At 42.2% G+C, this 24,567-nt stretch overlaps 1 protein-coding gene across 6 annotated transcripts in view; it reads left to right on the top strand.

Annotated features, from left to right (window-relative positions):
* The window catches only part of kif21a (kinesin family member 21A), a 44,957-nt gene that overhangs the window by 1,059 nt on the left and 19,331 nt on the right, over positions 1 to 24,567 (top strand). For 4 of the 6 annotated variants that reach the window (XM_075470494.1, XM_075470496.1, XM_075470493.1 and 1 more), the window contains exons 2-12: positions 16,129 to 16,351; positions 18,327 to 18,509; positions 19,703 to 19,843; positions 21,007 to 21,138; positions 21,295 to 21,465; positions 21,868 to 21,983; positions 22,149 to 22,344; positions 22,499 to 22,688; positions 22,783 to 22,849; positions 23,070 to 23,273; positions 24,435 to 24,506. In XM_075470494.1, coding sequence (XP_075326609.1) covers positions 16,129 to 16,351; positions 18,327 to 18,509; positions 19,703 to 19,843; positions 21,007 to 21,138; positions 21,295 to 21,465; positions 21,868 to 21,983; positions 22,149 to 22,344; positions 22,499 to 22,688; positions 22,783 to 22,849; positions 23,070 to 23,273; positions 24,435 to 24,506 — 1,695 coding nt within the window. The remainder of the gene's footprint in view (positions 1 to 16,128; positions 16,352 to 18,326; positions 18,510 to 19,702; positions 19,844 to 21,006; positions 21,139 to 21,294; positions 21,466 to 21,867; positions 21,984 to 22,148; positions 22,345 to 22,498; positions 22,689 to 22,782; positions 22,850 to 23,069; positions 23,274 to 24,434; positions 24,507 to 24,567) is intronic. The other 2 variants (XM_075470497.1, XM_075470495.1) reach the window with 1 other exon arrangement.

The raw sequence follows: 24,567 nt of genomic DNA, 5'->3' as shown, positions 1-24,567 counted from the left end.
CGGTGTGTGCTGTCACGTTGACGGCCACTCCCATCCAGCTGGACAGGAGGCACAGTGACACAGTGGTTTTACTGGGAAGCCAAGTCTCTCAGTCTCTTTGTTTCTTTTGTTGAAAGCTAGATTCCAGCTCACAATCGTCTCCTCCCTCTGTGTATAGTTCATCTGCTCCATGCTTGCTTTTGGCTCTATGATGTTATTCAACCTCAAACGCTCTTGTTCACAAAAATGCACCGTTGTTGTTGTTTGAAGACTGTGCAGAGGTCCACTTTGAAATTGGAGAAGGATCAAATCCACATTGTGATGATGCTATTAGTGGCGCTGGTGCATCTGGCAGTATTTCCTTTTTTATATAGTATTTCTTTTTATTTAGATGTCAGTAGACATCGGTTGGGGGCTGAAGTAGTTCAGAGAAAAGCAAGGCAGTGCTTGTTTTGACCCTCTGGTCGATTTGATAATGAACCACATGAAAACTTCTTTACTCTTGTGGTTAATTGACAATAAGACTATATTGTTCATGCTGATTCTGTGGTACATTTTGTAGTGGAAATGGCCTTTTCATAACATAAGAACACGACATTTGGTAACTTTTTGTCATGAGAAAATGAGCTTCGGTTTCTTGAGATCACAAGGTGATTATGGTGAGCTCGACAATGGGTGGTTCCCATGTTGGCACCCATTTTCCAGCACAGTCATGGCAGTAGGGGAGGATCTGTAACGTGGAGTCAAGGCACGCATGCGTAATTCTGTTTGCTGCACTGAGTTAAGTGGATGGGTGCTTTTTAGCACAGCATTTGTGAGCATAAATAAGAGTGTAACCGACTCTGCTTCAGGCGATCCCACTGTTTCCATTGATTTTGGGGGGGGGGACTAATGTTACTCGGTGAAACTAACAAAATGTTACTAACTACACGTCAAGAAAACAAGCCTTGTAATCCTAAAATGATGACACAAATGGATCCATTCCCATGACAAAATCACTGTTATTTCACAATGATAACAATTGACTCACGATGTTGAGATCATGTTAAAACCTTTCAAACGTGGCCCCTCTTGGCTTTCATACATATTGGATCAAAGTGCGTTCTTTCATTCAAGGTAATTGACTCGTGTTTCAGTGTTCTCCCAGAATTCTTCCCTGGATTTGTGAAACGTACTACAGAGATGATCAGAAATGTAAGCTGGATGGAAGCATGTGTTTAAAATGACTTTTTCAGAGTAGCTTTCTTAAAGATGGCGAATTGCAATTCACCTGTGGCCTGCATTCATTCAGTGGGAGCTTGATGTTTAGTGTTGTGGTACTATAAACTAAGATTAAGGCTCTCTCTCTCTCGTTTCTTTTTAATGACTTTGTCATAGCAAAACCAATTAATTGTCCAGTTTATCTGGAATAGCCAAGTTAATCTTTCTTTTAATAAAATATGAGTGAAGCAATGCCAGCAAAACCACTTTTGTAATTGACACAAAGTTTACAAAATACTGCTTTGATCTGTGTCATGCAGCTCTTGTCATGGGTCCGCAGGGGCATGTTTTACCTGTTCCCAACCAGAAAAACTGTTGATTGACAAGAGGCTTTGTGCACCAACACAACCAGTAAGCATGACGCTTCATTAGTCAGATGTAGGTATGTGTCAACAGTAAGCCTGACGTGCATGTAATGGAAAAACTTGGGTTTACGTCGGAGACCAGCGATTTCAAGGTGCGGTGGAAGCTGTAATGCTCGATTGCAAACTAGGGCTCAAACTTGAGGTTGTTTAATCGGTTTAAGACTTATGTAAACAGGGGGCTTTCTTGTTCTTTCAAACTTCCACAAAGGAAGTCGGGGCTTAAAACAAAAATGTTTGCTTTTGCATGCATGTGCACCAAAAGCACGTGGTCCGCCCTCGTAAACAAACAGGTGATTGTGACGGTGAGGCTCTGTGGCGGCAGCACATGGCCTGCATTGTAGCCGACTTATTTGCGCAGTGGAAGATGTAACGATGGTTTAGTCTAGAGTGGTTGGTGTGCGTTAGGGGAAGGGCTCAGTCGAACTGACTTGCTGAACCTGCCTGCTGGGCGACTACTACAGAGAGAAGTTGGCTATCACTTGTTTTCAGAGCATTGACAGGAGAGCGGCGTGGCTCAAAGGGAAAGGCACTAACTTGAGCTTTTTTTTTTTTTTTTTTTTTTTTTTTTTAGATGTGCGGTAACTACTTAGTGTGCTGCTGTTCCAAAACCCATTAACCACTAAATAACACGAAGGAACCAACAACATATCTCAGGGCACTTGTGAGTCATTTTTTTTGTCTTTTCCTCTGAAAGGACTTGTTGATTCTGATGCTTCAGGCCATAACAATGACGATAATGAAATTAAATAGGTCCCTAAACCTCTTAAGGCCTAAGTTACAGGCTTACTTAAATGTAACGACGTGGAGGCATGCAGCAACTGGAATAAGTGGCCAAGTTTAAGCCCCAGGTTGTATCTCACAAGCCACCAGTAGAGACGAGGTTAAACGCAGTAGAGAAATCTTGTTAAAATGAGCTGCACGATTAGAGCCGATATCTATTACTTAATGACCAGAGCCAGCCTCAACTCGGATGACAAGAGACAACAGCTGACAAAAAGCTGTGGGGGTGTTTACAGTGCAAACAGAGACTAGGGGCCTCTTAACTGAGAGGACAAGGGTGGTACAGATTTGACATTTTGTGGTTACACTCAAAGAAATTAATTGTGAAACTTTTAAGCAGTTTTTGGCTAAACAACATGCACACAGTCTCGATAATAAATTATTCTCAAGTGTTGCATGAACGCTATTATTATTAATACAAAACGAATAGTTTAGTGGTGATTTGCATTTTTCACTTTGCCACCAAAAACAACATTAATGTTTTTGCATAAATATTCTGTTGTGAGATTTGATAGTACAGATTCTTTTTTTTTTTTTTTTTTTTTTTTGAGCAGAATGCAGGCCCTTTGGGAACCCGTGCAAGGCAAGCACAGGCCCATCAAAGAACCAGTGGGAGCTCAGATGCTGGACCTTTAGATGTGTGTTGGTCACCCATGGCAGCACCACGCAAACACAAAAGCCCGACGGGTCTAAAGCCTCTCTAGACTGCATGCTTTGTTCCCATCCACTGAGCCAAGCCAGTGTGTCTGGAGCTGGTGCTGTGAATCTGTGTGTGCATGTAAATGTGTGTTGGTCGGAAGCTATTCTTTAAGTCCTCTCATTGTATTCATTTAGCCTGTTGTTATAATTTAGTCCAGAGTAATAATTAGCCCTCCTGTGCTGATGCAGTTCCACGTATTTGCACTGTGAAAATGTATCTGCGTTTGCCACATTTGATGCTGTTTCGACGACGCGGTGCGTTCTGCCACTACATGCTACTACACCTAAGCTTGCATGCCGGACGTTCCTGTCGGTCACAGCAGTGAATGTCATTCTTCAGTTGATCCCAACTAGTGACTTGGATCAGTCATTTTAGGGGCTGGTCTCACCACTTAAAGGTGTTTTAGTTTTTTTTAAAAAGCACTTTCCTATCAGTGTATTTTTTCCCCCTCATAGTTGGCATGCATCTGTCAGCCTCTCCTCTGCCAACTAGGAGGGAATTGTTTGCACATATGTAGTGTTGTTCATGTGGTTACTTGGATAGAGGTTGTGCAGGGCATCATGAAGCAGTGGTACTGAAAGGCCCTGCTACCAGTTCCTCAGTGATGTTACTAAAACAATGTTTGGGTTAGTAAAATAGTTTTTCAGTATCCAACATTGTTTCAATTTGGGTAAAAATTCAGAAGTAAGCTTTTATATTGTGTTTCATACGAGGCAGATGGAAATAACAGCAGCTCAGAACACATCTGTCCCTATCCACTGCAGAGGAGGTGTACTGACATGCATAACAAGGTGCCGCTCACTATGCAAACAGAGCTATTTGTGGCTGTCTGAGTCCTATTTGTGACGTTCTGTTGGCAGTTTGATGATGGAAGTTGAGTTACATCCACATCCTATTTGTGGCCCCAGTTCCACAGTTAGATCTCATCCGTTTTAGCTGAGCCCTTAACTGGACAGGTCCGTGCAGTGAGCCGAGGGCATCGGCATCAAGCAGCAGGAGACCAGAAAAACTAAAGCAATGAGGAAGCAATGGGGTCAAAAAAAAGGAGGGGGGAATAAAGCGCAACAGAGCCAGACAGTAACAACCCCAGACGGAGCAACAGATTTTGTAAGCTACTCTGTAATTGCATCCAATTTATTTTATATGACTAGTTTGTTTCCCAAGTGGTGCATGTTGGGTGTTAGGAGGGGTGGGGGTGGGGGAAATGCGTTTTTTTTTGTCCAACACATGTCCACATGTGGTGCATGTGGACTCCACAGCTGAAGCCAAAGGCTCTCTGCATTGGTGCAGATGCGTGTGGCAGAAATGTGCTGACTCTTTAGGTGGTGATATAGATAACTGAGGTCCTCCTGCAACGCTGCGGCCAATCGGGAGTCTATTTTGGGGCAAGTTGAGTTTAAGTATAGGCTGTGCTTAGTGTCATCTTGGAATAGAAGAGGCTTCTGTCTGGAAGGAGGTCATGATGGCCAAACGCTGGAAATGTTTTCTGGGTTACACTCAAATTACTGTCTTATAAGGCGCCATGTAACCATGACAACCTCGGTTTCTAAATATGATTTGAATATATGCTTATTGGTGTCCCGGCACAGCAAGTGATTTCATAATCGCTCATCTATTGATGACCAGAATTGATCGTTAAGCTTGGTGCTGAATACGTTTCTGGATAGGAATGCTTCTGATTTTATTTGTACAGTGTTTGATATTTACGTTTCCCCTGACAGAAAGAGACTTTCGGAGAAAGTATGAAAGTTATTTACAGATGCACATCCATCACTACGTTGTTTGTTGTCGTTCAAGGGCTCTAATCTTGGCTCCCTTTGTGTGCTTTCACAGTCACAATGGATAACTTAAATGGCAGCACTATAAAGTCACTTTGTTTGCAGCCTTGGCACTGCCCTAATGAAGTAGGGCCATAAAATACACGTAGTGTAAGATCAGTTATGTTACGCTGTAATGAGCCGAGTCTATTCAGAGCTTGGCTCTGTTGAGTTCCACCTCACTTGTTAGGAGACGCACCTCCTTAAACTTGGGCTTCAGGTAAAGTAGGTGCTATTCATAGCTTCTATCTGGGCAACTTGGCTAATGCTTTAACACTTTGGCTAACATTAAAAAAAGAGGCGGTATGTGCAGAGTTGTAATGTGGCATAATAAAACCTCCCGTTGGGCCAATAATCATAAGCATGTGGATCATGACATGAGGATGAGGAGCTGGACTGAGTTGACATATGTCAACGCACATTTTACGTTCTGTTAGCCAGTGTCGGCCAAAAAAATTGTCCATGGAAATCAGATATGCAGTTCTTTTTCTAAGACTGTAGAACAGTTGGGGTGCTGGTGTGTTTAAGTCCAGAGTCTCCCATTAGCCACTGGTGTTACACGTGTCTGCACCTCTTTGAACCGAACTTATGAAATCTTCAGATCTCGATTCCTTTTATTTACTCATTCTTTCTCTGTGAGGTTTGAACAAGAAAACTTCCTCAGATTAAAAAAAAAAGCTTAAATTACTCTGTTAATTGTAGCCATGGTTGCTTCTTTATTTATGTTATGTTATTTATGTTTTCTTTTTCCTGGAAGAATAAATTAGCTTGAAGTTCATTTAAAGCACAAACATGTTTTTAATCCCATTTCTTGATTGAATTAATCAAAATTGAATTATTTATCAGATAAACCTAATATGTCAAAAACACCCCTAAAAAAACAATGTAAACTACTTGATTCAAATCATTTAAACTACTTTTAGTCAATGCCTCTTCTTATTACTGCAGTTAGTTGTTATTTTTGCACAATTTTCTTCAAATTTCTTCATAATATAGAGCTGTTGATGACAACATTCCCCAATTGTTTTAGTGTGTTTGTAGTGCGTTTTGGAGATGGCTCTGCCATAAAGATTGCAAAGCAAATAAAGATGACTTGTTCGTTCATTAAGCTCATCGAAGTCAGTTGGTGTTTTCTGCAGTAGCTTGTCTAATGAGGATGGATATACCAACTCCTCTGCTTGTCAGACAGTTTGGCACCTAAAATGCAGGCGTAGATTAAACTCCATGTGCAAATTAAGCACCCCCCACCCCCCGCTGGCATCGTGCAGCAGCTGTCTGAATCTACATATTCACGAGGTGCGAGTTATTTGAATTCTTCCAGCAGGTGTGAAGAATCGGTGTGTGGGCGGTGTCTTTATTAAAAGGTTGTTGATTGGCCACCTGCTGAAAAATAAAATATCTGACTGATAAACGGAGGTTAACCAGAGAGCAAAACCGACTATCTTCAATGGTGTGTTGCCCTAACCTATTACCTTCTGTCTGGCTGCAGATGGCCGACAGGTCCCCCCCCCCCAAAAAAAACACACACACACAGTTTTGCTGGCTTTTGTGTTTCTAGCCCCTGGTTGACACAGATGTGATTCCTATGTCAACAGTACATGGTTCAGTGACACTGCAGGCTAGGCTCAACCCCGTCACGGGGCAGTGAAGGGGAATTTTGTTCATATATTTTTTTGGAAACTTCCTTTTTCTTACCTAGTACCTCTCTCTGTTATAACTTTATCTTTGTCACCTGGGTTTCAGTGCAATGTGAAACTGTTTGAAATGGCATTTGTAGGCATTTTTCAGGAAATAAAGTATGTGAAAAAATATCAGCACGTCCTCATTATTTCCCCCGTGGTACGTTCTAAAGTACCAAAGCCGGCATTAAGAAAAGTGAATCCTGTTTTGCACGTTGCATTTGAAGGTGCAGACAAAATGCTCACCCCTTTGTTAGAGAGCGGAGGACACGGCAAGCTTCAAGTCTTTGAAATCAAGGCAAGATGTGTAAATGCATGTAAACACAGACGCCTACACAGAGCTGCTCCACCTTCAGGGCCTCATTGTTGTACATTAACCAGATCTGGACATCTGATGCCAAATTCATAAAAAGAAAGGAAAAAGTGACAGTATATATGGTGTGTGTGTGTGTGTTCACATAAATGTGGAGACAACACTTAACAGCACACCAATTTTTGAGGATTTCCTGAAAGCTTCTGTACCAAAATGCGGCCCCCACAGGTAGAAAGGGATTTTTGAAGGTTAACAGTTGCTTTCATGGTTGGTTAGGCATTCAGCTGTGTTGGTTAGGGCTGTATAAGGGAATATATGGTGCCAAAGGAGAACCCTATGAGGATGTTATCATGGGCTTTGTTCTTAGACATTGTGTATTTCTCTAAAAACCTATGTTCCTATCTTGTACTTGTCCACTCTGCTCATATTATGCAATGTATGTCCCTGAATAGTCCAAGACTTTAAGATAGCATAACTGGACTAAATAACTGGGACAGATGAAGCTTCTCTGTCTTGTCAGAAAGGTCTGTTACATTAGATAAACGCCTAAAACAACACACACACACACGTTGCTTATCACATCCCAAGAACACGACGTGGACGGTGGTTGGCCTGTTCACGTCACTAATAACTGGCCAATTGTACTCGTTCGTGTGTAAGTCCAACTTCTGTGAGATAATTGTGAAGGAGATAAATATGAACTATTTCCTGATATCGCTGCTCGGGCTGACGGATTTCCTTCGAGAGCTCTGTCAGTTCGAGTCCAGCGCTGCCATACTTTACTTGTGACCAATAGTAAATACTTGGTTTGATTGACTTAAGATTTCCCCGGCTTGTTCTTCGGCTTCCAATGAAAGAATAGGGGTAACAGGGATGTAAAAACAAACGTTTTTGTGTGGAAATGTGGGAGGTTTAGTCTCTATAACTAATCAAACAGTCTTGCCTGCTGACTGGCCCCACAACTGGTCCACTCTGAAATATCAACATGTGGGTCTTGCAGTAATTTAAATGTTTACGAATTCTAATTCTAAATGGCTTTACATAAAAAGCTATAGGTCAGTTATAGTCCCGTCCACTATATTTTTGGATCTGTCGACATTGTGATATATCTGGTATTATTACTTTGCCCGGCCTATATTAGTGATGCCAGATCAGTGTACAGTAAGAGTGTATTCGCTGAGCTACATGATCCAAATATAATTAAACAACTTTCATTTTAGGGACAAGTCTTAGCGTTTCCACTCCTGATAAGGATGCATCATTCTTGGCACGCTCATGCGTGCCACAAATAAAATGTATCGGCGAGGCCAGAAAAAGAAGGATGCTTTAAAAACACTGCTCCAGAATCGTTTTCTGTTCATGTGCCGATTAAAAGTGAGTAGGATTTACTCGTGTTTCTGAGGTCCTGTTCACAGCAGATGTTGTTCAGCCAAGTTTGGGGACACTTTTGGGACATTTGCTTCAGTCAGATTTGTTGTGACAGGTGATTCTTTATTTATCCACAAAGGATAAATTGTAGGTGTGAACACATGATTTTTAATCAGATCACTTAAGACTTTCGGTCTTGGTCCTCTTCTAAACCACCTTTTACTGATAACTTGTCTGTAAACTGTTAAAGAAACACATTTTTATCATTTTATCACCACTATTGTTTGCTAACAATGTGCCGTGTCCAGCATCTTGCCAGTTTTCCTCTCCGTGCCGCTACCTTGGAATGATTCCCCCCCCCCCCCCCCCCCCCCGCTGACGCCTCCTGTGGCTCAACCTTTCCCTCCCTGCTAATCAAGGGGGGGGTGTTCTGCTCTCTGACCGCTGACCTACAGGAAGCAGAGGAGTCGTTATCGGCAAGCCACAGGGATTCAGTCAGCCCCCTTTTGTTTTTGGAAGCACATTTTCCAAAAAGCTCACAAGCTGCGTTGGGATCAGTTGGATGTCTGTGTGTATCCAGCTTTATTAGAGGAAGATGAGCCGATGAGCTCAGGTCAGGGCAGTGTCAGTGTTAGTGAACCTGCCATGCTGATTAGAAAGCAGTCAAACATGTGTCCTGACAGAGGACTGGGTGGGTGTCGTGTTTTTGCACGCTCTGACCTTGTGTAAAAATATGTGGATTTGTTCTTTCACTCTGTAGCAAAAGCTAGTGAGAAGAGTAGGGCCAGAAAACCTTTTGATAAAACGCCTTCTGTTACATTTGAGATGTGGTTAGTGTGGCGATGAGTTTTCTTTTCAGTCATGTCGAGTTTCAGCTTAAGAATATCGCAGTTTTGGCGCTTTAGCCTTTTGTTGGAAGGATTCGGAGCGCTGCTTTATCTCCCGGAGAGGGATGAGCTTTCACTTGCTACAGGATTAGTTTGTGTGACGATCTGAGTTTGAAGTCTGTCGCCAAAACAAACTTCATCGTTGTTGAAGTAATTAGGAAAAAAGTGAAGGTTTTGCTGGGGTTTGTTTACTCTGGTAGACAGAACCTTCCCTTTACTTTAGACACAAAGTGGCCTACAAAATCTTACTGCCTGATTTGGAGGACGGTCGCATATATTTTACTGATAGTGGAACTCTGAACTCTTGTTTGAATTGCATCAGCTCATTTTTATAAAACATTTACATAAACTTAAATATGCAGCACAGAGATACAATGCTGACCAATTCTGTTAATAGTTCATTTTCTACAGATAAGTCTAATTTATTTCCCTCTCTCCATTAGCAGCACGTCACTGAACTGAAAAATATCTTGTTTTAGGCTCATTTTTTGTTGGTACTCAAAAGGAGGTCAAATGCTGAACAAATGAGGACTAGAAAAATGTGCAATTTATTTAATTGTTTTCTACAAGTTGTTATTTTTATTAGTTTAAAAAAAAATGTATTTCATGGTACGGCTTGAATCTCACACGGAGAAAAGAGAAGAATGCTTTGCCTGTCCGGGGGGGGGGGGGGTCGTGTCTCCGGGCCTCTGACGTGCATTCGCCTCTCTGAGGCCCCTCCTCTTGGCATCTTTTAGTCGGCCAGACCAGCATTACATCCTGCTGGGATCGGATTATGACTTTAATTCTTTGCTTCTATTACCGGTTGCCATGGCAACCCCATCTTTTATGTCACGCACTGTACTGAGACGGCACAGAGACGCACTGAGACCTTACTGGGGGGCATTGGTTCACCTCTCGTGTGCCAGGCTTGGATTGTGTTCCTCTGTGGCACAGACTGCCTGCTTCTGTCGTTTCAGCTCGTCTTGTGCGCCGTTTAATTCGATGTTGCTCCGAGCTCTTTGTCTGGTGAAGTAGGTGGTCCCGCCAGCAGAATGGGCAGAGCATGAATCCACTTTTGGACTTTTTGACGATAAGAGCAATCCCCACACAGAAGCTATAGAGGAACTTTGTCGTGTATTTGTTCTATAATTGGGCCGCAGACCGATTTCTGTTTGTTACCGTCAGTTACATTTAAAGTAGTGAGCCAACATGCAGGCTGCGGACATGCAGTGAAGAGCTAGACTGCATGTCTGGCAATTCATTTATTATTTCAGCACAGTGCGACTGCTCTCCTGCCTTTAACATAGAGCAGGTTTGAAGTCTTTGTGAAACCCAGAATCATTCCCGCTGCTGCTGCTTTGTTTCTCTTTTGGCCCATTCGTAGCTGATGCAGCATATTCATGCTGGAACCTTTTTAAGAAATAATAAATGGAAGGAGAAGGTCCACTGTTTAGAAAATAAGCTGAAGGTTGAACGTCCACAAATGGTTTTTATTTTCTTTTTTAAAAAATGTATTTATTTAATTCTGCAGAAATAGATGGATTAAAGGTTTCAGTGGAACGTTCTGTTTTAGCTGCTTTTTTAAAACAATGGGTTAACTTGTTTTCAGCCCCTTCTCTGGACGTGCCAGCTGAGCTCTTCTGCTGTAATCCCTGTACTGCAGAGTGATTACTTAAATGTATGCGTTCTATTCAACCACTGCCAGCATATTCCAGCATTTCCAGTCTTTTTAATAACGAACAGTATGTATATAATGACCTCATTTTTACTGCTTAAGAGCTTATTGGTATTAGGGCTGTACGAAATTAGGAAATGTGTACGCAAACAGATATTTCAGTATGTGTCTTCTTAAGCTCAGGTATATTAACTAGGGCTGAACTCCACTTCTGCACCTGTGCAGGCGGGTAAATTATATAACATGGATAAACATGGATGAACCAGGAGCTCCCAAGATGCAGCTTTCATGGTCCTGTTTGATGGAAATATTACCAGAGAAGCAGTAGTTTTTGTAAAAAATGAGTTTGCTTGTTGTAATTCCAAGCTACCTTGGGTCCTTTGAAAGGTGCTATATGAATTAAAGTTATTATCATTATTATGGTTTGCTTTTCAGGCTTGCTAAACGTAAAATGACTCGCGTCAGATCGGCCACGTCTACAGCTGACCCAGCTGTTTTCAAGAGCATTATGACAGTTATGCAAACGAGTTCCATGATGTAATTAATTAATAGCGACGGGCCTTGTTGTACCCAAAGTCCACACAAGTGCAAAAGATTGAGTTCCACAAAAATATGTGAACAAGCTCTGACTGAAGACTGTAGTTTCTGATTCAGGGTGTCGCCTGTTGTCAGCTCCTACCTATGAGGAGATGATTTTATCCTTTGGTTTTGCATTAACAGAAAGTCCTTTTCTGCTTTGAGTTGTTCTGAAAAAACAAGATGGATGGGGTTTGCTATTTTAAGACAACGAGTGACACGGAGATTAAGACAAATGCCGGCAAAGAACCGCAAAGGCAATTAAGTTTGTGTTCCTGTAATTTTCAGCTTGCCCAACTGGTTCAGAACTTTTCCGACGTGCTAAATGAGAAAATGAACCCCACCCCTCTGGCACATCATGTCTTGTTAAGAGTGATTTTTCTAGATGAGGAAGGAAGCTGTTGAAGCCTTGAAGCGATCACCTGTGTATTAAACCAACTATTTCTGCCTCCCAGTGTTTACAATCACAAGCAGGCGTGTAATCACAAGCCTGCACTGGCTGGCATCGAGCCAAGTGTGTGACACCCACTTTCTCCGTTGTTCCCGACTCATTCTCCTGCACGCTGTGCTTTTCCTTGTCCTTCACACAGGCTTAATGGCCTCCTCTGTTAATGACAGTAAGACATTGTGCTTAAAGTTGAGTGGAGAGCCCGGTAGCTGGTGACCTCATCCCGAGCAGCTACACTGCCGTACTCAGCAAATCTCCACCTAAAGATCGGCCTGCAGCAACCACTGGGAGCAGTGCTTCAGCCTTTGTTCTTGGCTGCGAGTGCGTGAACAAAGTCTTCTTTCTTTTCTTTTTATATTCTCCTTAATTTAAGCACCAGTCAAAACCTCTGCACTGCAGTGCACAAACTCGTGTTGTCTGGACAACGTTTAACGTGATAGATCGGACCGCTGAAAATAAAAATCTTATATAAGTTGTTCTTTTCTTCTTTTTTTTTGCTTGGACTTTATATGAAAGCATGCCTAATTGAACAATAAATTAGGGAAAAAAAAGGCTTTTTTTTGCCAACAGCAGATCTTTGTTACCTTTCATCTCAGACACACACACACACATATGAAACAGCCTTAATGATTTATTGGGAGCTGTGAGAAGGTGGTTTGGGGAGCTAACAGGTTTGGACGTGCTGCACCGTTAATCGAACAACACCAGCAGCTCAGCAAAAAACAAAAGAGGCTTTGAATGTGTGAAAGATCTTCAGAGTATGGATACAATCACATTAAGTTCTCCTTTAATGTTATAAGAAGAAAAAAGAAAAGGGAGTGATAGAAAATTTATGCACCCAGCAAGAAGATATGAAGCTAAACGGAAGTTTCTGTACCCCGTTGTTTCCTTTGTGTACTGGAGCCCCCCCTTTAGTGATCAGACTCGAACCAGTGACACAACATTGAGCCAATCTGATCCAGTTTGAATCGGTGACTAACCAGTCTTAACCAGACAACATGTCATGACCCTGACCCTCACCTGATCTGTGACCTCACCACCCATCACCACTGAAATGGACGAGCGAGCACACCTGCTTTTTTTATGGCCCTCATTGATACAGTCGGGCTCGGTTTACTGGGATTTTTACAAATGAGACCACTGTGAGTCCTGAGCCATTCAAACGGAATGGTCCAACACAATCGTTTGCTTTAAAGCGAAGCAACATTCATTTTTTCCAGTTGAATTACTGATTGTGGAGAAGATGGTTCAACAGTACAAATGAAGGGAGGGTAAATTAAAGCAACACCATCAGGTTCCCTCGTGTGAAAGCACTCTGGGAGAGATGGAAAGACGGGATTACACACCCAATTAGTGAGTTAAAACGTGTGAAACAAAGAACTTCACGCACACAAACCCACAAAGCCCCCTAACCCATCCCTGTGTGGTTACTGAAGGGGATTAGATTTCTAAAAGACCAAGGAAACATGTAATTGGTCAAACGTGGAAAATCGATTTTCTTTTAATTGTGTTGTTGACTCGCATGCAGAGAATTTGCGTGCTGCTGTGTCCCTGTATTTTGTTCCCTGTAACACTGAAGGCTTCTCTCATTCTCACTGTACCTGAAAGCTGCTCAGCTCCGTTGCTGTGGTGATCTTCCCAGCTACCACACCTCAGCTCTTGATTCCTCTGAGAGCTAAATGCTGCAGGATATGGGAATATGCATCAAACTCGGATTGTTTTTTAATTTAACTTCATGCTATTTATAGGTTGTTGATGATGAGAACAGGGCAATGGCAACATTTTAAATCAGAACATGATTTAAATAAAAGTTTCTGAAAGTAAAAGCTGTAATGGTAATACTAACAACAACTGTCAAAACAGAGGAGGAGAGGTTCGAGCATCTGCGACCACACTCTTCGGTTATGCACAGACCTGCCGCGACCTCCACACAGGACATTACTGCTCCTCCCTCGCCTCCGTTCAGCAGTGTAATCCTGCAGCCGCGGCGCTGGGATCCAGTGTCACACAGACGGACACAATGGTTGCTCTGTGGTCCGCTCTCTGTATTGTTTTCCCCTGAACTCAGAGGCACAATGAGGCCCTTATCCATACAGGCTGCAGAGACTGTCAGGTGCCTTTCTTCCAAGCTCGTTTGTGAGTTGAAGGCATGGAGAGAATTTATCAAAAAGCTGGGGAGGGGAAAAAACCAGAGGAAAACTCTGAGGTAGAAAGTGAGTTGAACATTGATACTGAGCTTTTTGATTTGCTCCTTACTCCTACCAGTAAATAAATTGCGTTGAATTAACGTCTTCCCTCTTTCCGTCTCTAATGTGATGGTACAACAACCCGACCTGCTTGTGGTTGTTGAAGTTAGCATTGATAATCAGTATGTCAGAGTATGTTTAATGAAGCAGACAAGCATGATAATAACATGTCAATCTGTTTAGTGTCTTGTACAGTTTTTTAAGTCACTGATTAAAATAATACATACAATCTGCTTCCTACAGGTCTGTTTCATCTTAAAGTCCTAAGAGGTCCGACGGCACTGATTCATTAGATTTATGTACTGGCTCATTAACTGTGTAGAATGTAAGAGCAGTGTGCAGAGTCCCAATTTCCAAAAATGCTCAGACTGCCACATCTCACTGTAAATTGTGTATTTACTGTGTAGGTTGCACAACATAAGATGTGGTTTCTAATGGCATTGTTTTTGCACACATTTGGTTTGTATGTTGAGGCTGTTGTGCAACATCCAGAATGACATTTAAAAGTGTTCTTTATTTATATCGACTCTTTTCTTGAAGAGAGCCCCCTTCTGTTTTATTATGTGCTGTACTGTTGGTTACACTTTCTTTCACAGTAGAAATAAATGCAGTATACTATACCGCTGCACCACTGTCTGTCTTCTCCTTCCCTCACATCCACATTGAACTAAAAAGTTAATCCCTGCCAGATTTCAGCTGGCCAGCATTCAAAACAACTTTAGTAACCTCCAGCATATCAACTTTGTCATTCAAACAGACTGACGGACACACTAAAGCTGCATGTATTAACCCAGCTTTTATAGAACAAATTACTGGATCAGAGCAGGATGTCGTGTGTGCAAAAACAACACAACAGTGGTAGATCTGTAGAATCCAAACATTTAGTATGGTCTTATGACTCACCGGTCCATGTTAAAATGTGCCTTCTGCACAAGAAGCTGAGGAGATTTAGACAAACTGACTGAGTTTTAAGAACATGCTGGTAATGGCCAGGTGCCCCACAGTTCCTTTATGCCACCATAATGTTTATTGCAGCAGTTCCAGGACTCGGCTCTATGTCCTGGAACATAAAACTGATGAAAAATGTGCTGTTCAACTGTTTCATCATAGATATTTAAAAAAAAACACAAAAAAAACCACAGGCCTTTTTTTTTTTTAAAGCCAATGAAACATATTTACTGAATTACTCAATCTTTTTTTTTTTTTTACCTTGCTTCAGTAAAGCTCGGCTGCTATTGATACACATCAAATAGAAAAAAGAAATACATCATTTATTTCCCTTTTTTTTTTTTTTCTTTTTTTTTTGCATTGGTTTGGGTGTGGTTCAGGTCTGGTTCAGGTCTTCTTCCAACTGTGTGTAATGCCAACACTTCACTGCTTTAGGCTACGTATCTATCTTAGATCTATTTTTTATATATTTATTTTCCTGGCCCTAAATGCGTCACTGACGGCATAGTAAATAATTCGCTGACAAATAATTTACTTAAGGCTGCCTTTACGTGACTGTATGGCAGAAGATCTGTGATATGTTCAGAGAATGTAAACCTAGCAGAGCTCTTAGTTCCAAGGACTCAAGGACTCAGGTCAGCTGGTCCAGTCCAGAGTCAGTGGAGATTAAACTTTCACCAAATGTAGACATTTTTAAATCCAGGTTAAAAACATTTCTTTTCTCATGTGTCTATGCATGAAATCTGCACGATATCTTTTAATTTATCTGGACTGTTGCTTGTTTTTAAATTAATTTAAATTATTTTATTTGTTTCTTTATATTCTTTTATGTATTTTTTTTTAATGCTTCTTCCAATCCCTGCTGCAATGCTTTTATTTTATGTATAGCACTTTTTTTTTTTGTACATGAAATGTGCTATATAAATAAATTTGATTTGATTTGAAGGGTGTATTTGAAGATGCATTTTATTAACTACCTTTTCTTTCTTTTTCAGTGTAACTTGATAGTGGCTTTTTCCTGATTCATCACTAGTGCGCATATAAACACGGAAGATACTTTGCTGATGTAAGAAGTCTCATCATCTGTTTGAATCTTTTTTTGCAGGATTCGTCCTCAGCTGGCCAGGGAGAAGATTGAGGGATGTCACATCTGTACGTATGTGATGCCCGGAGAGCCGCAGGTGATCCTGGGGAAGGACAAGGCCTTCACGTACGACTACATGTTCGACATGGACTCGCAACAGGACGCTATCTACGCCAACTGCACAGAGAAGCTGATCGAGGGCTGCTTGGAGGGCTACAACGCCACTGTATTTGCATACGGACAGGCGAGTCTTTGTCCTCGGCATCACAGCTGCAGTGCTGACGGTGCTTCAGAGCTGAATTGATGTAGGAGACTCTGTGCATGTGTGAGGAGGATGTTGAGAGGTTGGAAATTAAGCAGTAGACGTCCAAATGCACGTGACAAATTCAACTGAAAACTGTAAAAAGGAGTATTCCACTCTAGTAATAAAGTATCCACCTTGGAATACCTAAAAGGTATTCCATTGTGCTTTAAAAGCTTCAAAAAGCTTCCCGTGTGTCTCAGTGTTTGGTAAAATTATCGTGAGCAAACAGAATTGTTTGAGATGATAAAATGATCAGACACATAAACATCTGGTTTCACAGGCCGGTACAGTAATAGGGAATCTCTTTGATAGCAGCGAGGTCTTTGGTTATTAAATCGGTCTTTTCTGTGGCCCCGTCGATCAGTATGTTAAATCACGAGGGAGCTCAGGTCTCATAATCCCACAAGTTCATGTGTGGCCCAGAGAAATCACAATGTCTACTGCACGCACACCAAAATGTGCTCAGTAAGTAGTTCAGCCGCGCCGTACCTTTAAGAACGCCTTATCCATGATGTTAATGGCAGTTCTGGCAGTGAGCCATTGTTGCAAGACTCCCACAGGTTTTATAGTCTTGATCCGCCCCAACGAACACGAAACCACAGACGAATATAAGATCGGTGTTGCAAATTTTCCTGACAACAAAATTAACCATGAAACCTGACCTAGAAATGTTGCCTTTGTCCTTGTGTTTGACATGTGGCTTTTTTTTTTTTTTTTTTTTTTTTGCCCGTCGACTGCTCTGCAAAGATCTTGAGTTTGGGGGTTTAGCCACAGTGCAGTGCCAGTCAAAAGACATCTGTTCATTGAAAATGACCAGGTACTTCTGCCTGGTACTGTCAGAAATAAGGCCAAGATGATAGTTTGGCCAAAAGACCTGAAAGCCTTACTCCATGGTTTGTCTCTTCCATCAATACAAGATCTTGGCAGATAAATGTTTCTTTTGCTGTCATAAACCCCCCCCCAACTTATCCACCTCTTTGTGCCCATTACCCATTTGATTCCACTACATGGAAATGACATGCAAGTTTGAGCTCTTCAGGTTGCCGCGGCAACCAAGGCTTCTGCGTTGCAGTCGCGTGATTCAGAAGAGAAGTGAAGCATGCACACGCACACACACATTCACCTTTTTAGATGACTACTGCATACATCTTTAATGTGTGTCCATGTTAACTGTTATCTTTCCAGTACTGTAGCTGCTTCTGTCGCCGTTGGCCTACTTCTGACAGCACGGAGAGCTCAGAGAGCAGTTGCTTTGACCTGGAACAGGCCTGCTTGCCTCTGTGGCTTTACAGGGACTAATCTAGATTTAGACCGACCCACTCGGCTGCATCACAAGAACGCAGCCTTGCTGGGTTGCAAATATAAGCAGACATTATAGATGTGGAGAGAAGAGGGAAAAGAAACTGTGTTATTTAGAGAACTCTGGATTGTTTAAAGCCCCGTTTTAGTTTCAGGAAAGAGGCTGGGTAGATGCAAGAATATTTTTCGCATACTTTTTGTTTAACTTGGCCTCTCCATCCGGCTTTCTTAATTAGTTGCCACAACATGGAACTTTACAAAGTCGCAAACTTTATCTTGAAGATTAGAAAATTCTACAGTGTGTCGCATAATTTTCCATGTTAATGCCCCACCTTTATCATATTAAAATGTAGGAACTGGAAAAAAAGTGAATAATATATTGCAAAATAAACGGCCTACTGCAGCTATGCGTATATAAACAGAGAACTGTAATGTGTATTAACAAAGGTCACTTTAGAGTTGAGAACCTTCATGTTTAAACGCTGTTCTGACCTCTGGACGGAGGCCTTTTCAGATGCGAGGCTGTCATGGAACATATGTCATCACCACTTATTTTCAGATTTCTTTCAGGTACACAGTTTGCTCTTACTTATGACTTATATTCCTCCCCATTCAGACGGGATCAGGGAAGACCTACACGATGGGAACTGGCTTCGATATGAATATAGACGATGAGGAGTTGGGAATCGTCCCCCGTGCTGTCCACCACCTTTTCAAGGGCATTGAGGAGCGCCGCCAGGCCGCCCAGGAGCAGGGGAGCCCAGTGCCCGAGTTTAAGATCAACGCCCAGTTCCTCGAGGTATACACAAACCTCACTACTGATGTTTATCCGCTTCATTTTAGGAAAAAACAAATCAAAGAAAACAAGCAGAATTTCCTCTTGATCAGAGGAGGCCTCTCAGAGATGACACGGGTCATACTTATATTGTTAACACTACACACTTAAAGGCATGGTTGGTAATCCTGTTCAGAAACACATTTTGTAATACTGGGTGAAATGGTCCGTCTGTCCTGAGAGAAATCTATACAAGATGTATTTAGAAAAAGGGACGAAAATAATCAGACCTCTGTGGCAGCTGCAGGACTGAGAAAAAGCTGACCAATCCGAGATCAGCGTCCCGCTGATCTCGGATTGGAGCGCCTACAAAAACCAATCAGATGCCTCTGCTTTCTGCCTACGCCCCCCTCTGTCGGCTCCCTGCTCCGTGTGCGCATGCGGTTCTACCGGCTTTGGATGAAGCACTGACGGAATGGGGAGGGGGGGGTGGAGCTTAGAGGAGGGGACACTTTCGAATCTTGCTAGCTCTCTTGCTAGCTCTCTAGGATTACCTACCATAGCTTTAACAAGCTGTGACAGCAGCACTCCATCACTTCACTGACAATTGAACTGCAGCAGCTGTCATTGGGGATTAGAAGGGTCAGGAAGAGTTAACTGGAAGGACAGTTGCACTGGTGCATCAGACTCTGACACTGTTCAAATTCCTGGAGAAGACTTGGGATTGGGGGAGCAGATGAAACTAATGGGTTGTGGACGAGAAATGTGGATATGCAGAGGAAATCGCACACCAGGCAGACATTTTAGTATGTATATAGATCAGGAAGGGTGTAATTTCCTTTTGGGATAGAGAGGAAATTATAGTTTCCGGATGACTTTCTTGCCAAATTCTCTAAACGTTGCTCTGCTGCTGTCATGCAAGTCAGCGCAGTCTGAGCTGACAGAAATGTGGCGTCGCCTTCACTTATTGCTGTGCACTCTCAGCAGGAAGAGTTTCACCTCTCCTAACTCCTTTTTAAAGGTCGTTTAGTCGGTGTGCAGCTTCAAAGTTAGAGCTGCAGACACAACTGAGGACTCCATAGAGGGCATTAGAAGTTTCTGTGGAAACTGGGATTCAAATACGATTGATCTACACAAACTGTCTTATTTTGATAAATGAATCTTTTTAAAGTGATGTTTTTGTCTGAGTGTTTTTGGTCATGTGTGCTTCCCTTTAGCTTTATAATGAGGAAGTTCTGGACCTGTTCGACTCCACACGAGACATGAAGCAAAAATCTCACATTAAGATCCACGAAGATGCAAACGGAGGAATCTATACAGTAGGAGTGACCACACGGACCGTGTCCTCTGAAGCGGAGGTAAAACACAGAACCTGCGTCAGGTCTCAGGGAATGATGCTTAGATAAACTGATTATCTGTTAGTCATATCAGGGTGCGTCTTTTATACGTGTCAATACATTGAGTTAAATATCTGAATTAGGGCTGGGCGAGTTAACTCGTTAATTATTTAACGCCGATAAATATTTTATCACGCATTAACACAGTTTTTAAAAAATGATTTTTATTTATTTATTTAAATTATTTTTTGGGGCTTTTGTGCCTTTAATGGATAGGAAAGTTCAGAGAGACAGGAAGCAGGGGGCAGAGAGAAGGGGACCTGCTCAACCCACTACGCCACGGAGCACCCCTGTTTTATTATTTATTTTATTATTGTAAAAGTCTGTTGCTCACAGGCTTTTATTTTGTAAAAGTCTGTTGCTGTCTGCTGCTAAACCGGAAAAGAAAGTAATCGGCGGATCCACCAAACATGGAGAAGGGTACGGAACTTTTACTCGGCCATTTTCATTTTAAAGTTCTTCCAGACGGTGGAGTCGACAGAACCAAAATCATCTGTAAACACTTCCAAGTTGAATTGTCGTCTCACCGTAGTAGTTCCAGTCTAAAATATCACTTAAAGGCAAAACACACAAATGAGAGCAGCAAGTCATTCAAGGAAACAGACAGTGGAGCGAGGCTTCTACATAAAAACTACAGAAAGACGCTGATGTTAAAAGTGTGTTTGCACAACAAATGTTATGGCACTTTCATTCATATGGCAGCACATTTAAAATAAAACTAAATGCTAAAAGCTATACACTCCTTTTGAATTTTTGAATTGAGTTTTTGGATTTTGCGTATAAATGCGATTAATCGTGATTAATCAGGGAAATTATGTGATTAATTAGATTAAACATTGTAATCGTTGCCGAGCCCTAGTCTGAATTCATCGTGGGTATTGGGGTGTCACAGAACGGTACGTTTATATTGCAACACGTTTAGTAGCTGTTCTTTTTAAATGATCTCCTCACCTATACAAGGCTCAGAGTGATGCAGCTTTGCTTATTCCTTCTTGATAAATCGGTCATTATTGCAGTTCTACTTTTGTTATTCCAGGGAGTATTTGTTGTTGTTTGTTTCCTGCTGTATCAAAGTGGGATTGACGAGCGTATTGATTTCAGCCAGTGTTTGTCTGCCTCCTCAGATGCTGCAGTGCCTGAAGTTGGGGGCTCTGTCTCGCACCACAGCCAGCACTCAGATGAATGTCCAAAGCTCTCGATCCCACGCCATCTTCACCATCCACCTGTGCCAAGTCCGCGTCTGTGCCTCTGACAATGTTAGTGCAGGATAACTCTGAATCGCATGTAAAAGTACTGTGACGTGTCTGTGTTGTAAACTACTGTAAAACAGCTGTATGACTGTTTGGTTAAAATCGATTATGGTGATATAACTGTTGTGTAACTCACCGTTTACATTCGTCATTATCTCTCAGCAAGAAAATGAGAACGATAACAGAGTCTCCAATGGGAACTCTGAGATGGATGAATATGAGACGCTCACCGCCAAGTTTCACTTTGTGGACTTGGCTGGTTCTGAGAGACTGAAGAGAACCGGAGCGACGGGTGACCGAGCCAAAGAGGGCATCTCTATCAACTGCGGACTGGTGAGCTTCGCCATCTTCTGCGTCACTCCAGCACCATCTGCAGAGATGCTGTGATAGTCTGGAGATAGACCACCATCTAGTGGCTGAATTTCATGAAACGTCTGTCCCCAAAGTCCTCAAATATATATTTGAAAGATTTACTGATTGCACAAGTTTCACAATTTTTATTTTTTTTTTTTTGGTCCAGTATTTACGAGTTAATTTAGTTTTTGGGATATTTGCCAGTTATTAAATCTTTGGATGTTTTTTTTTTTTTCATTTTCTGGAGTATTTTTAGATTTTCTTTTTAGATGGAGAAAAATGAACACAATTGATACATCTAGTACTTTGTGCAGGAACAACATACGAGTTTGAGAAAATGGATGATCAGAAAATTCCATTTTTCCCCTCTCTCTGGCTCAGCTTGCTCTGGGGAATGTAATCAGTGCTTTGGGCGACCGGAGCAAGCGCTCTTCACACGTGCCTTACAGAGACTCCAAACTCACCCGGCTGCTACAGGACTCATTAGGAGGAAACAGGTTGGTGGGCGATGGATTTTTGTTCTTTCTTGCTGTGTCTGTTATCCTGGAAATGATCAGTACCGATGTAGAAATGAAGGAGAATCAAAAATATTTAGCATAGTTTGAATATCATTTGTACTTTTCAGACAAAATAACTTAATGTCTTGTTTCTTCTCGTCTTAGCCAAACAGTGATGATTGCATGCATTAGTCCGTCTGATCGTGACTTCATGGAAACGCTGAACACGTTAAAGTACGCCAACCGGGCCCGGAACATCAAGAACAAAGTGATGGTGAACCAGGACAAGGCCAGCCAACAGATCAGCGCTCTGAGGACAGAGATAGCACGGCTGCAAATGGAGCTGATGGAGTACAAGACGGTGAGGAGGAGCTCAAAGGGCCAAAGTAGCAATTAAACATTTGAAAAGGGAGGGGGGGGGGGGGGATTAGCTTTGCTATGTTGGAAGAGGTTTCCCAAAACGGTTTAAAAAGGAGCACAGTGGCACGTGGGAAGTAACATGTTGTCTCCTGCAGGGTAAACGCATGGCGGGTGAGGATGGTGTTGAGAGCTTCAGTGACATGTTCCACGAGAACTCTATGCTGCAGACGGAGAACAGCAACCTGAGGGTGAGAGTCAAAGCCATGCAGGAGACCATCGATGCCCAGCGGGCGCGGCTCACCCAGCTGCTCAGCGACCAGGCCAACCAGGTTCTCGCCAGGGCGGGTAAGATCGCTGAGCCACCAGGCTGCTTCATTTGTCATAGTTATTACATTAGGACTGTATTTTTCATTTGGAATTGGTGACGTTTCTCCTCCAGGTGAAGGAGGCACAGAGGAAATTGGAAACATGATACAGAGTTACATCAAAGAGATTGAAGACCTTCGGTAAATATCCACCTGTGGGAGAATGTGAATTCTATGATTTATCTCTTTGTCTTTTAGAGTCCAGTGTGTTCAACCCACTGACTAGTCAAAGCTTCCTGACTTTTTTTTTTTAGCTATTTCTCTGAAATGCAGACAAATATTTGTCTGCTGGGATTTTGAATGTTTCCATTGTCTTAAGTCCTCTAAATGATCAGGTCTCCCCCCTGCATGCTTCCCTCAGGGCTAAACTCCTAGAGAGCGAGGCTGTGAATGAGAATTTGAGGAAGAATCTGTCTCGCGCCTCCAGCCGTCAGTCATTCTACGGAGGACCCGGCTCCTTCTCCGCCACCATGCTGGCCCCCGAGAAGGAGACTTCTGACATCATCGAACTCGCCAAGAAAGACCTGGAGAAACTCAAGAAGCGAGAAAAAAAGAAAAAGAAAAGGTAACCAGAGGAATGTAACTAGCCTGGATCGTTTGTGTTCTGAAGGCATTTGATTCAGGATTGGCTGTGTTTAATGCCTTGTTGCAGTTGTGCACTCATCTGGGTAAGTTTCAAACTGAAAGGGCACTTCTTTTGATTTCATCCAAAAGCATTCTTTATTTTTCAAATGCAAGTGAATACTTTTCCCAGGAGCAAGTTTGAGATGTTACACATTTTAAATAAGACTTTCAAGACCGTGTAGATTAAAACAAATTCTCTTCATTTCTCTTAATCTTCAGCCATTTTCAGCATAAGTTAGTCAACTGAGACATCGAATACAGTAACATATACACTTGTGATGGACATGAACTTCATTGGGCTTTCAGTGATTTTAGACATGGTGACCTAAGCTAATTGTGGAATTGATAAATGAGAATAACAATAAACTTTTTGAATGGTCTTCCCACAGTTCTGCCCCGAACTTATTGAAAATCTGAGGACTTTACGTTAAAGATTAGTCTGACTGTAAACCAAGACATTTAAATGGTAAACGGAATGTACTTGGAGAGCGCTTTTCTAGTCACGTTGAGCATTCAAAGCACCTTCACATCACAAGCCGCATTCACCTATTCACACACACACACACACACACACACACACACACACACACACACACACACACACACACTCATACAGCACGTCTTAGTCTATTAATGTTGTTGTTTTTCTCTATCACACAAATATCGGTAGGCAGTGTTGGGTTGTCCTGCCCAAGGACACTTTGGCATTTGGTCAGCCATCCTGTAAAAAAGAAATGGCCATTGAGGTCACTGAAAGCCTGATGTTGCCGTGACGTTCATGGAAAGGATGAGTGTATATAACCTTCTGACCACTTGTCATTAGTGTGCAGTTGTCTTGTATATTTAACTCATGTAGCGTTCGTTTATTATCCTCCAATCCATGTCCGTGAGTATTCTGATGTAACAAAAGAAAGAGTAAAAGAGTTTAATTGCGAGGTGTAATTCTACAGCCCACTGGTCCGAGGCTCCATGCTGCGCCTTTGGGCTCTTTTGGGGATAAAAGGTGGGGTTTCAGTGCAGAGCTTCCTCTGACCGTGTTCCCTCCATTCTTCCTTCATCTCTCGCTTCCTTCTCTGGTTTGACCCTTCACCCCTCCCTGAAGACTCCAGCAGCTGTTGGAGGAGAGAGACAGGGAGGAAAGGGAGGAGGTGGTGGAAGAGGTTGAGGATGCCAGGTTTGTCTGAGCTTCCACCCTCCTGTTGCCATCCCCATCCTTGGCTTCCACTATTTTAGCG

Source organism: Odontesthes bonariensis, chromosome 7 (assembly GCF_027942865.1).
Source record: "Odontesthes bonariensis isolate fOdoBon6 chromosome 7, fOdoBon6.hap1, whole genome shotgun sequence".
In the NCBI taxonomy this organism is placed as follows: domain Eukaryota; kingdom Metazoa; phylum Chordata; class Actinopteri; order Atheriniformes; family Atherinopsidae; genus Odontesthes; species Odontesthes bonariensis.
This window is presented reverse-complemented; position numbering and strand designations above follow the sequence as displayed.